The sequence below is a fragment of the Myotis daubentonii genome, chromosome 1 (genome assembly GCF_963259705.1).
Source record: "Myotis daubentonii chromosome 1, mMyoDau2.1, whole genome shotgun sequence".
NCBI classification, from domain to species: Eukaryota; Metazoa; Chordata; class Mammalia; order Chiroptera; family Vespertilionidae; genus Myotis; species Myotis daubentonii.
The window spans coordinates 187653097-187666305 of NC_081840.1; the positions used below are offsets into that span (position 1 = coordinate 187653097).

General features: G+C 44.3%; 1 protein-coding gene across 1 annotated transcript in view; it reads left to right on the plus strand.

Annotated features, from left to right (window-relative positions):
* Window positions 1-3656: 3656 nt before the first annotated feature.
* ADAMTS3 (ADAM metallopeptidase with thrombospondin type 1 motif 3) overlaps window positions 3657-13209 on the plus strand; it is a 252994-nt gene continuing 243441 nt past the window's right edge. The window contains exons 1-2 of the mRNA XM_059669067.1: window positions 3657-4325; window positions 5621-5648. Of these exons, the coding sequence (XP_059525050.1) occupies window positions 4257-4325; window positions 5621-5648 (97 nt within the window). The 5' untranslated portion in view covers window positions 3657-4256. The remainder of the gene's footprint in view (window positions 4326-5620; window positions 5649-13209) is intronic.

The following is a 13209-nucleotide window of genomic DNA, read 5'->3' on the forward strand; positions in this document are numbered from 1 at the left end:
TGGCTTTCCCCAGCTTTCTGTTTTCAAGGTTGAAATCATTGCTTTTAGGCTGTCTTTAATGAATAGAGTTGCCCAACTGGTTATCTTATCTTTGTTTAAAATCTTGGGGTGATCTTAGTAGGTATAGTATCTAGATTTGGGGTTTAACAGTATAAGGTGAATGAGGCAGGAATTTAAATTCCCGAAGTTGGGTTTCCTGTTTGTATGTTGAAAACTGCACCTCCCCCGCCCCACCTCCTCAGGGAACTTGGGTAGTAGACCTTTGGTTGGAGGGTTGCAGACCTTGGTTGATAGAGGACAGGAGGCCCAGGCCCTGTCAAAGTATGGATCAGGGGCAGGGCTAAAGGACCCTACGAATCCAACTGCCATCAGGCTTTGGGATTGCTGGGCTTGGTACCGAATTTGACGTACACTGACTTCCTGCAGTGAGGCTCTGTTCTGAGGAGTCCGGCCTTGGGTCAACGGAGGGAGGATCCGGGGACCTTCCAGAGCTCAAGGTGAGGAACATGAGGGAGGAGGGAGGGACCCTGGACCCAGGGCGGGATGACAACAACAGGCGATTGATTTCTTTTCTTTTTTTCCTTTTCTCTTCTTTTCTCTTCTTTTCTCTTCCTTTCTCTTCTCTTCTCTTCTCTTCTCTTCTCTTCTCTTCTCTTCTCTTCTCTTCTCTTCTCTTCTCTTCTCTTCTCTTCTCTTCTCTTCTCTTCTCTTCTCCTCTTCTCTTCTTTTTTCTTTTTTAAGGGATCTGTGGTTTAATCATGGTCCACAGGTTCCAGAAGAGAATAGAGATGAGTAGCAGATGCAAAAGCCAAGTCAGTACCTTAGCATGTTATTGACTGCACTTGGGGAGGGATTTGTTCCAGGAAAGTCTGTGCGTCCCTCAGGAGAGAAAGAAGCAGCAGGGCTGCCTACAGGGCAGTCTTGGGCTCCCCAGGGGTGCGAGCTCCTGGAGCAGGTTGGCTGCCTTCTATCTGCTTCCTGGAGTGCAGCCTGGGTGCTTGGCGCTGGTGCGGGTGGCTTGGGCTCAGCATGGAACCAGGAGCCCATGTCACTCCGTCCCATCTGGGGCTGGCACCTCCTGGCTGGTTCAGGAGCCACAGGGCCATGCGGTCCGACACCTGGCCTCCCCTTGAGGTGACTGCGGGTCCTGGAGGCGCAGGTCTGGGCTGCATTTCTGGCCCCTCTCAGCTCCAGGAACCTCCACATCCCAGGGGCCAGGCTGGCGGAGCCACCCGCAGGCCCTGCAGCTCTGCTCCGGGAACTCATTTAGAATCCAAGAAATAGAAACCTTATTATATACTCTCAAGTCAATGTCAAAATGAAGGTCATGACTCATTGGGTTATGAAATAAATGAAGTGGATCCAGACCAGTATTTGGGAAAATAAACCCAAAACAGGAAACAAATAGGATAGAAAGTATCAGGGATGTTGCATATATAAGTACTGAATCATGAAAGTTGTACTTGGTTACAATGGGAAAAACATTTCTTTCTGTGGTCATGGCCAAAAGTGTCTATAAAGTTTCATGAAAGTCACATTATGGTGGCAGAAGATACAGTGATAACCAATGTCTGAACTTTGTGAAATTAACCCAAAAAGGACTACTGTAATGTCATGGCTAAATATAGTATTTGTTATTACTTAGACTTGGGAGAATTTTAGAGCTGAAACTTCTCATAAGGAGAAAACCAAAGTAGAGTTTTAGTGACTTATCAAGGTCAGAGAGCTGTTAGTTGGGCCTAGAACCCACTCTAACATTCTTGTCCTTGTCAATGTAAATTGATATAATGTTTATTTATGGAACATGAGTATTATTTATTTAATAAATAAGGAAGGGAGGCACAAAATCAGCAAATCACTCCTAGATAATAAGTCAATAATAGGTTACAAAAATGCTGAAAGTCATTTAGAGATACTTCTGTGCTGGGTCTAATTATAATTACGACTAATAACTAATTAACCTAATCCTCCCTGTTACCTGTAAGTGTCCTGTATATACGATTTTGACAAGAAAGCAGGTAACACATGAGTGAACACAAGATCTTGCTATTGGAAGTTAAAGATGCAATCTATACTAATAAAAGAGTAATATGTTAATTAGACCGGGAGACCTTCCGGACGTCCTTCCAGACAAAGCCATGGTTGTGGGCCAAGGCAGAGGCAGTTAGGGGTGATCGGGCTGTGGGGGGGGGCAGTTGGGGGCAACCATGCTGGCAGGGGGGCAGTTGGGGGCAAGCAGACTGGCGGGGGGGGGCAGGTGGGAGCGAGAAGGCCAGCAGGGGGGCAGTTGGGGGCGATTAGGCTGGCAGGGGGGGAAGTTGGGGGTGAGCAGGCTGGTGGGGGGGCAGTTGGGGGCAAGCAGGCTGGCAGACAGCATGGGTAGGGGTGATCAAGCAGGCAGGAAGGTGCGTGGTTAGGAGCCAGCAGTCCCGGATTGTGAGAGGGATGTCCGACTGCCGGTTTAGGCCGGATCCCACAAGGTTGGACATCCCCCAAGGTTGGAGAGGGTGCAGGCCCGGCTGAGGGACACCCCCCTGCCGCTGTGCATGAATTGCGTGCACGGGGCCACTAGTCCTTAAATAATGAATCAAAGTATAGGAAACCCTCCAAACGTACACTTTAAAGAAAACAAACCAAACCAAAAGGAAGACAAGGAACTATGACTTAAGGAAGCACCCCTTAGCAAAACAAACGTTAGCTTCTACACATTTCATTTCAGGCAGGCTCCTGCAAGACTCTGCAGTTGATGTCTTAACGACTATACTTAAGTGTGTGCCTATGTACTCTTTCATGGTCTTTTTGGAGGGAGTTTTTGTTAGAAGCTGGTCCGCGGAGGTTGGAGATCTGTCTGGTCCTCTTCCATCCCTCTGCTCCCTGGAAAGCACCCTCGGGAGTCCACCCTAAGAAAGAGGGCCTGGGTTTGCATTGCTCAAGCTCATCTCCTGTCCCTTCAGCTCAGGATGGTGTCACCTACTCCCTGGAAGCTCGGGCCACAATGGACAGAAATCATTTGATAACTTAATCTTGGTGAGAGGAAGAGACGCTGTGGCCTGTGTACTCCAGTGATAAACAGAAGCAGCCAGTGAGTCAAGGAAGAGACAGGGTATCTTTTAAAGTTAATATAAACGAATAAAGCATAAACAAGAACTTAAAGGGGGTGGGGACACCCCCATCAAATGAGGGAGGCGACTGGTGTCTGGAGGGGAGATAACCACGTTATTAAGACCTGGAGGGCCCAGGGGTTCTCTCCTTAGAGGCTTTCCCCTGGCGGGGAGCACAGTGGAGCTTGGAGGAGGCGCATTTCCTAAAGCCCAGGACCCGTCTGTGGACCCTCCCTCTTCCTATAATTAACTCAGTGCCTGTCCCGCCAGTCATGGACCTTGGCTCCCGGGGCTACCGCCACCCCTCATCCATTTCGGGGGAAGGAGACGATCCGATCCGGGTTGGTGGGTCGAGCCGGGGCCACACGAGCCCCCGCGCGGTGGCAAACCCTGACCATGCCTGGGGCCAGCCGCCGGCACGGTCCTCCCCGCTCCTCCCGTCCTCCTGCGCCGGCAGCCTAGAGAGCGGGGGCGCGGGCTCGGGCCCCGCGTGACGTGGGCGCCGGGGCGGGAGGGGCCGCCCGGGGGCTCCGGCCGCCTTATTAGCGCCTTGCGGGTCCCGGGCAGCGAGCAGACGACCGCTTGGCGAGCAACAGGAGCCGGCGAGCGGCCCACTCCTCCCACCTCCTCCGCCAGCCTCCTCCTCCCTCCGGCTCCTCCCGCCCCCACCTCTGTGTGCGCGGCGGAGTCGCCCTCTCCCTGCCTCTTTCTCCCGCTCCCGCTCGCTCGTCTCTCTCGCTCGTACTTCCCCCTGCTGTGCTTTGGGGGACCCAAGCATTCTCGGCGCGGACCGTGGGGATCAGTGGTGCTAGGGAAGCCTAGAGAAAGCCGCGCTGGGCAGAGCTAGTTGGCAGCCCCCGTCCCTTCCCCCTCTCCCGGCGCAGCCCGTGCGGGCGCGCAGCACCTTCTCGCTCCTGCACTCTGTTGGGGAGGACGGGGTGAGAAGGTGAAGTGGAAAGACTGCAGAGCACAGGGGGCCAGTCTCAGAGCTCAGATTTCATTTTCATTGAAGCAAAGCACAGAAGATCAGGTTTTTATTTTTTCTATTCTGCTTTTTATCCCCCCCTTAATTTTTTTTTAAAGAAACTTATTTTGGGGGGTGTATGCTCTGGGCATTTGCTTTGCCCAGTAGTTGAAAAGTCAACTCGACTCGTGATGGTTCTCCTGTCACTTTGGTTGATAGCAGCCGCTCTGGTACAGGTTAGGACTTCAGCTGATGGACAAGTAAGTGGAAAATAATGAAAAACTCAAACCCAACCTTTTCCCGAAAAAGTTCCTCCCCTCTTTCCCCTCCTCTTTCCTCCTCCCCTCCCACCCTTCCCTGTTATCTGGTGCCTTCAGGAACGGTGTTTTGAGGGCTGGGTGCAGCGCAAGGGGCTTTCGGGGGTGGGTTGGGGGGGTTGAATTGCACGGGAGGCGAGGACTCTCACTCCGGGAGCCCAGGCTTGTCACACCTGGGGCTTCCCCACTTTGCGGCATTCGTAACAATTCTTGGCTACAAACTGCAGCCCATTCGCATCCTTGCCGGGCCGTCTGGGTTTCCCCTTTCCGGAGGGCGGTCGGGGCGCTCGAATGAAGCTCTGCACGCGGGGTCCAGGATCCCCGTGCTCTGGTTGCTGCCACCGGAGTCGGGTTCGCGGGGATTTCTCTTCTCACTGACTCACAGCCTTTTCGGGCAGACAGAAGCGGGGGTTTCAGGAAGTCCTTGGGCCGGACAGGGAGCCATCCAGCAGACACGTGTCCTGGGAGGACTGCGGCGGGGCTGGGGTTTGACAGTTGCGAAGGGGGGCTGGGACATTTCCTGCCCTGCATTTTCCTGGGCAGAGGCGGGAGGCTCCGGCCGCTGCTCTCCCCTCCCCCTCTGCCCAGCTCCTCCTCTTTAAAGCTGAGTGCAGCTCTGTTTCTTTTTGGCCCAGCCCCCACCCTTTGGAGACTCAAGGTGAAGCCCGATGCTCTCAGAAGAGTCCTTAAGAAGGCTCCGCGGGGCGAGCCAAGCCATTTGTAGTAATTCACATCCTCACGGGGCTGGTGGGATTTGGGGTGCAGAACACGACTGTGAGTTTTTGTAGCTCCTCTGGTCTGCCTGGTGTGAACATAGGGTAAAAAGTATGAAATGGTTCATTCTTGACTTCAAATCTGATACACCAGGCCACCCCTTTAGGCTTCTTTACACACGTATAATATATAGACTCTCTTTTCTAATCCTGACCCAGTATCTGGAGTTTTCGGAAAAGAACATTGAGTGTCACTATTTAATTTTGCTGATTTCATCAATGTTCAGTTAAAATCAAAACGGGCAAACAATTCCCTGCCCGAATTGTTACTGAATTGGCTCTTGCTCAGGGACACAAGAACCTTCTACAAACCCAGGTGCAGCCTGGAGGCACCAATCAGGGTCTCCGGCATCTCCTGATTAGCCAGCTCCTGAAAGGCACTAATGGTAGAAATAAAACGCACGAGGTGATAAGATGAAACCCAGTAACTGTTTCTTTTTCTTACTTTCCCCCCCTCCTTTCCAGGCTGGTAATGAAGAAATGGTGCAAATAGGTAAGCCTTGTTCTCAGATGTCATTCTTATCTTAGTAGAAAGTAGGAAATGAAGTAAGCTAAGCAAAATATTGTTTCTGAAATTTCTCCTGTAGTTAAAAAATGATTTATAGTCTGGGAACATTTCTGTTCTTCTCTTCCTCTTTCCGGAGGAGAATCCCACTTTCCTCAGGCTGAGTTATGGTGAAAATTCTCCTGCAGGTAGACTTTTCCAGCGTTTTATTACTGTCTTTGGATAAGCCACTGGTAGGTTCTTGGAGGGTGATGTAGGGCTGGAAGAAGATGCGGAGATAAATCAAATCAAATAAACCTGTGTAGCCTTAGGAGGAGCACAGCTGATTAGAGTAGAAGGCAATGTGTAAGAATGCTACAAAGAAGGGGAAAATGAAGTACCGAGGATGGAAATTTTTCTCTTAAAATTTTTTCCAGCCCTGAATAAACTCTCCAGTGAATTCTTTTATTCCATCTGCTTTAAAATGATTACTACCTACAAATGTGCAAGATACTATTAGGTCTTTTGCAAATAACATTTAAAACCTCAGAATTACCTGATGATGTGGGAATGATTCCCATTTTATGGGTGAGGAGACTGAGGCTCAGAGAGTGTAAGTGACTTGAACAGGTCACTCCAAAGTCCATGATCTTTTTGGAACTGTTTATAATAATATATTTGTTCTGAATTCAGAGACTGAAAGTCATCTGGCAAGGAGCCAGGCTCCATTCAAAGCCTTTTTATACACATTTAACTTGGGTTACTTTAAAAGATTATTTTTCTTTTTGGCAGAGTGCTAGTGCGTGTAAATTCTGTATTTGTCAAGTGATATTGTAAAGTTATCTTTTAGACAAAAAGTTTTATTACTGGAAGCATAGTTACAAGTCATTGACCATGTACTATGTGCCAGGCAGTGTTAATTGCGTTGTGTACATTATGTCATCTAATTCTCCCAACCACACTATTAATTATAGACACCATTGTGCCTATTTTAGACTTAGAGAAAATGAAGCTTGACAGGTTACATAGTTACCTGCTGTGGTGCATAATGGAGAGCTGGAGGGTTTCTACACTTGTATACTATTGGGGAGGACCCCAAGATCCAGCCCCAATGGTCAGCTGTATATCTATATGTAGCTGTATATCAGCCTTCTTTTTTTAATTTTTCTAAATTTTGTTTTATTGCTTAAAATATTACAAAGAGTGGTACATATGTCTCTTTTTTTTCCCCCTTGACCTTCCCCCGGCCTACCCTACCCGCCAGTGTCTTGTGTCCATTGGTTATGCTTATATGCATGCATACAAGTTCTTTGTTTGATCTCTCACCTCCTCCCCCACCAACCCCGCAACCCTCTCTGCTGTAGTTTGATAGTCTGTTCGAGGAGGCTCTGCCTCTGTATCCATTTTTGTTCATCAGTTTATAATGGTCTTTATTATCCATAAATGAGTGAGATCATGCGGTATTTTTCTTTCATTGACTGGCTTATTTCACTTAGCATAATGCTCTCCAGTTGCATCCATGCTGTTGCAAATGGTAAGCATTTCTTCTTTTTTACAGCAGCATAGTATTCCATCGTGTAGATGTACCACAGTTTTCTTTTTTTTTTCTTAAATATATTTTATTGAATTTTTACAGAGAGGAAGGGAGAGGGATAGAGAGTTAGAAACATCAATGAGAGAGAAACATTGATCAGCTGCCTCTTGCACACCCCTTACTGGGGATGTGCCCGCAACCAAGGTACATGCCCTTGACCGGAATCGAACCTGGGACCCTTCAGTTCACAGGCTGATGCTCTATCCACTGAGCCAAACCGGTTAGGGCTGTACCACAGTTTTCTAATCCATTCATCTGTTGATGGGCACTTAGGCTGTTTCCAAATCTTAGCTATGGTAAATTGTGCTGCTATGAACATAGGGATGCATATATCCTTTCTGATCGGTGTTTCTGGTTTCTTGGGATATATTCCTAGAAGTGGGATCACTGGGTCAAATGGGAGTTCCATTTTTAACTTTTTGAGGAAACTCCATACTATCTTCCACAGTGGCTGCACCAGTCTGCATTCCCACCAGCAGTGCACTAGTGTTCCTTTTTCTCCACATCCTCTCCAGCACTTGTCCTTTGTTGATTTGTTGATGATAGCCATTCTGACAGGTGTGAGATGGTACCTCTTTGTTGTTTTGACTGGCATTTCTCGGATGATTAGTGACTTTGAGCATGTTTTCATATGTCTCTTGGCTTTCTGAATGTCCTCTTTTGAAAAGTGTCTATTTAGGTCCTTTGCCCATTTTTTGATTGGATTGTTTATCTTCCTTTTGTTAAGTTGTATGAGTTCCCTGTAAATGTTGGAGATTAAACCCTTATCGGTGATAACATTGGCAAATATGTTCTCCCACGCAGTGGGCTTTCTTGTTGTTTAGTTGATGGTTTCTTTTGCTGTGCAGAAGCTTTTTATTTTGATGTATTCCCATTTGTTTATTTTCTCTTTAGTTTCCAATGCCCTAGGAGCTATATCGGGGAAGAAATTGCTTCGGCATATGTCTGAGATTTTTGTTGCCTTTGGATTCCTCTAGTATTTTTATGGTTTCCTGTCTTACATTTAAGTCCTTTATCCATTTTGAGTTTATTTTTGTGTATGGTGTAAGTTGGTGGTCTAGTTTCATTTTTTTTTTTTTGCATGTATCTGTCCAATTTTTCCAGCACCACTTATTGAAGAGACTGTCTTGACTCCATTGTATGCTCATGCCTCCTTTGTCAAATATTAATTGAGCATATTGGGTCGGGTCGATTTCTGGGCTCTCTATTCTATTCCATTGATCTATATGTCTGTTCTTGTGCCAGTTTTGAGAACAGTGGCTTTGTAATACAGCTTGATATCTGGTATTGAGATCCCACGTACTTTTTTATTCTTTCTCAGGATCGCTGCAGCTATTCGGGGTCTTTTTTATTCCAGATGAATTTTTGGAGAGTTCGTTCTAGGTCTGTAAAATATGTTGGTATTTTAATGGGGAGTGCGTTGAATTTATAGATTGCTTTGGGTAGTATGGACATTTTAATGATATTGATTCTACCAAACCATGAATATGGTATGTTCTTCATCTGTTTATGTCTTCCTCTATCTCCTTTTTCAATGTCCTGTAGTTTTCTGAGTAGAGGTCTTTTACCGCTTTAGTTAAGTTTATTCCTAGGTATCTTAATTTTTTTGGTGTGATGGTAAATGGATTGCTTTTTTAGTCTCTCTTTCTATAAGTTCACTATTGGTGTATAGAAATGCCTTAGATTTCTTGGCATTAATTTTGTATCTTGCTACATTGCCAAATTCATTTATTAAGTCTAATAGTTTTTTGATGGAGTCTTTAGGGTTATTTATGTACAATATCATGTCATCTGCAAATAAGGACAGTTTTACTTCTTCTTTTCCAATTTGGATGCCTTTTATTTCTTCTTGTCTAATCTCAATGGCTAATACTTCCAGTACTATGTCAAACAGGAGTGGTGAGAGTGGGCATCCCTGTCTTGTTCCTGTTCTTAGGGGAAATGGTTTTAGTTTTTCCCATTGAGTATGATGTTGGCTGTGGGTTTGCCATATATGGCTTTTATTATGTTGAGGTATGACCCTTCTATTCCCACCTTGCTGAGAGTTTTTATCAAAAATGGGTGTTGGATTTTGTCAAATTCTTTTTCTGCATCAACTGATATGACTATGTGGTTATTATCTCTCAATTTGTTTATGTGATGTATCACGTTTATTGATTTGCGCGTATTGTACCATCCTTGCATCCCTGGGATAAATCCTACTTCGTCATGGTGTATGATCTTTCTGATGTACTGCTGGATCTGATTTGCTAGGATTTTGGCATCTATGTTCATGAGGGATATTGGCCTGTAATTCTCTTTCATTGTGTTGTCTTTATCTGGTTTTGGTATCAGGGTGATGCTGGCTTCATAGAACGAGCTTGGAAGCATTCCTTCCTCTTGAATTTTTTTGTAGTAGTCTGAGGAGGATAGGTTTTAGTTCTTCCTTGAATATTTGGTAAAACTCCCCTGTGAAGCTGTCTGGCCCCGGGCTTTTGTTTGCTGGAAGCTTTTTGATTACTCCTTTAATTTCTTCCATAGTTATTGGCCTATTGAGGTTTTTAGATTCTTCCTGATTGAGTTTTGGAAGGTTGTATTTTTCTAGGAATATTTCCATTTCCTCCAGGTTGTCCAGTTTGTTGGAATAGAGCTGTTCATAGTATTTTTTAACAATCATTTGTATTTCTGTGGGGTCTGTTGTTATTTCTCCTCTTTCATTTCTGATTTTGTTTATTTGGGTTCTCTCTCTTTGCTTCTTGGTGAACCTGGCTAGAGGTTCATCAATCTTGTTTATCCTTTCAAAGAACCAGCTCTTGGTTTTGTTGATCTTTTGTATTGTTTTTTTTGGTCTCTATGTAGTTTATCTCTGCTCTGATCTTCATTATTTCCTTCCTTCTGCTTACACTGGGCTTTTCTTGTTGCTCTCTTTCTAACTCTTTTAGTTGTAGGGTTAGGTAATTTATTATCATTGTTTCTTGTTTTTTGCAGTAGGCTTGTAGAGCTATGAACTTCCCTCTCAAGACTGCTTTCGCTGTGTCCCATAGGTTTTGGATTGTTGTGTTTTCATTGTCGTTTGTTGCCATGATGTTTTTTATTTCTTCTTTGATCTCTCTGGTAACCCAGTCATTGTTTATTAGTGTGCTATTTAGTCTTCATGTGTTTGATTTTTTTGGATTGTTTTTATTGTAGTTGATTTCCAGTTTTATGCCATTGTGATCTGAGAAGATGCTTGATATGATTTCTGTCATCTTGAATTTGAAGAGACTTTGCCTGTGACCCAAAATATGGCCTATCTTTGAAAATGACCCATGTGCACTTGAGAAGAATGTATATTCTGTGTCTTTGGGATGAAATGTTCTGAAGATATCAATTAATTCCATCTGATCTAGTGAGTCATTTAGGATTGATGTTTCTTTGCTGATTTTTTGTTTAGAGGATTTGTCCAATGGTGATAGTGGGGTAGGCCCCTACTATGATTGTATTGCTGTCAATCTCTCCCTTGATATCCTCTAGAAGTTTTTTTTATGTATTTTGGTGCTCCTATATTGGGTGTGTATATGTTTACCAGAGTTATTTTTTCTTGTTGGATTGCTCCCTTTACTATTATGAAGTGGCCTTCCTTATCTCTTTTTATGTCCTTCACTTTGATATCTAATTTGTCAGATATAAGTATTGCTACCCCAGCTTTTTTTTCATTTCCATTCTCCTGAAAAACCTTTTTCCATCCTTTCCCCATCAGTCTGTGTGTGTCTTTTTTTATGAGGTGGGTTTCCTGTAGACAGCAGATATATGGGTCATGTTTTCTTATCCACTCAGTTACTCTATGTCTTTTGATTGGGGCATTTAATCCATTAACATTTAAAGTTATTATCGATAGATACTTGTTTATCGCCATTTTTATTCTTTACCCCTGTGTTCCTTCTTCATTTCCTATTTTTTTCTTTTTACAGCAACCCTTTAGCATTTCTTGCATTGCTGGTTTGGTGGTAATAAACTCCTGTAGACCGTTTTTGTCTGTGAAGCTCCTGATTTCACCCTCAATTTTGATTGATAGCCTCGCTGGGTATAGTATTCTTGGATTCAGACCCTTCCTTTGCATGACTTTGTGTATTTCATTCCATTCCCTTCTTGCTTGATGTGTTTCTGTTGAGAAAGCAGTCGCTAGTCTGATGGGGGATCCTTCGTAGGTAACTTTCTGTCTCTCTCTGGCCACTTTTAACCCTACCAGACCTGAGGCCCTGAACCTAGCTGTCCCCTATACCTGGGCTCCTGAGCATTAAAGAGAAAAAACCAACATGATATAGAAAAATGTTAGTTACATGCAAACAAGTAGTTAGAATAAGATGGAACTTGGAGACATTGTAGAAAATAGGTCTAGGCAAAGTACCGAAAATTAGGTACAGCGGTATAGTGGCAGATTCAGAAATTACTGAAAAATCGGTACAGTGGTCTGGTAGGGTTAAGATTCTTACTTTGTTGTTGGTGTTTGCCAATTTAATTATAATGTGCCTTGGTGTCAGTCTTTTGGGGTTCATTTTGTTATGGACTCTGTGAGCTTCTTGGATTTGTGTGAGTTTTTTCTTCCCTATATCAGGGAAGTTTTCTGTTATTATTTCTTCAAACATGTTTTCTATTCCTTGCTTAGTTTCCTCTCCTTCTGGCACCCTTATTATGTGGATGTTGTTTCATTTCATGTTGTCCCAAAGTCCTCTTAGGCCCTCCTCCTTCTTTTTAATTTTTTTTCCTAGAAGCTGCTCTGCTTGAGTATTTGTTTCTACCTTGTCTTCTTGCTCACTGATGCAGTCCTCTGCTTCTTCTAGTCTACTGTTGATGCTTTCTATTGAGTTCTCTATAGCAGTGATGTCATTTTTCATTTCTTCTTGGTTCTTTTTCATTTCCTCTTGGTTCTTACACGTATTGTTGAATTTGTCTTCCATTCTTTTCATCCACCTTATGACCATTTCTCTGAATTCTTTTTCTGACAGGTTGCTTGCCTCCACTTCGTTTACTTCCTTTCCTGGTGATGCCTGTTTTTCTTTCATATGCGGGCTGTTTCCTTTGTCTCCCCATGATCTCTCTTCTCCAGGTGTCTGGTTATGTAATTCTCTCTCTCCTTTCCATGAGGAGGAGCAGGGCTCTTCTGAGCCCATGTATTCGCACTGCTTGAGATCCGGTGTTCCTGGGTTCGTAGCTGGTCCCTGGGTGCCATGGTTGCAGGGTCTCTGGATGTATATGCTTCTGTTAACAGCCACTCAAGATGGTGCGGACCCCACAGCAGAGCTGGCAGCTCTGAGAGAGATTTCAGCAGCAGTGGAGGCTGCCCAGTTAGGGGAGCCCAATCCAGCAGTCTCCTGGAGTATAGCTATCGCTCACCCACAAATTTACATTCTCAGAATGTCCACACACTCTCCTTTTCTTCTCTCACTCTCACACTGTCCTGCAGTCTGGCTTCCCATTGGCAACCATTTTTCTTCTGGGACTCAGGGTTCTTGAAACCTTCAGCCTTCTTACTGAGCACTTAGTATTGTTGGAACTCTTCCCAAAGCTTAACATAGGAAAAGCAGGACAGAGGAGAGGAGAGTGCCTGAGAACTGCATTTAAAATATAGTGTCTAGGAAGGGACATCTGTCATTTGTGGTTCAAAGCACTCAGCCATCAATGTATATCTTTTTTAAAGAAGGATTTTTAAAACAACCAATCCTCAAACAAGTAGGGAAAAGAAAGCTGTTTTACTTTTATTACTTAAACATTTGATTACTGAAACATCCCAACTTTTTGCTATGTAAATTAAAAAGCTCATTTAAGATGATCCATTCTACTGAAGGAAAAAAGTATATGACTTTCATTAAATTTTCAGATAGAATCAACATGCTGTGATGTAAGACACTTGGGTTAGGCTTTGGGCCAGTCATTTTGTTAATATAAATTACTTTGGTAGCCATTGCTTGCAGGGAAGAAAGTAGTACAGGTGTGCTTAATTTTGGTAGGAAGGAGATG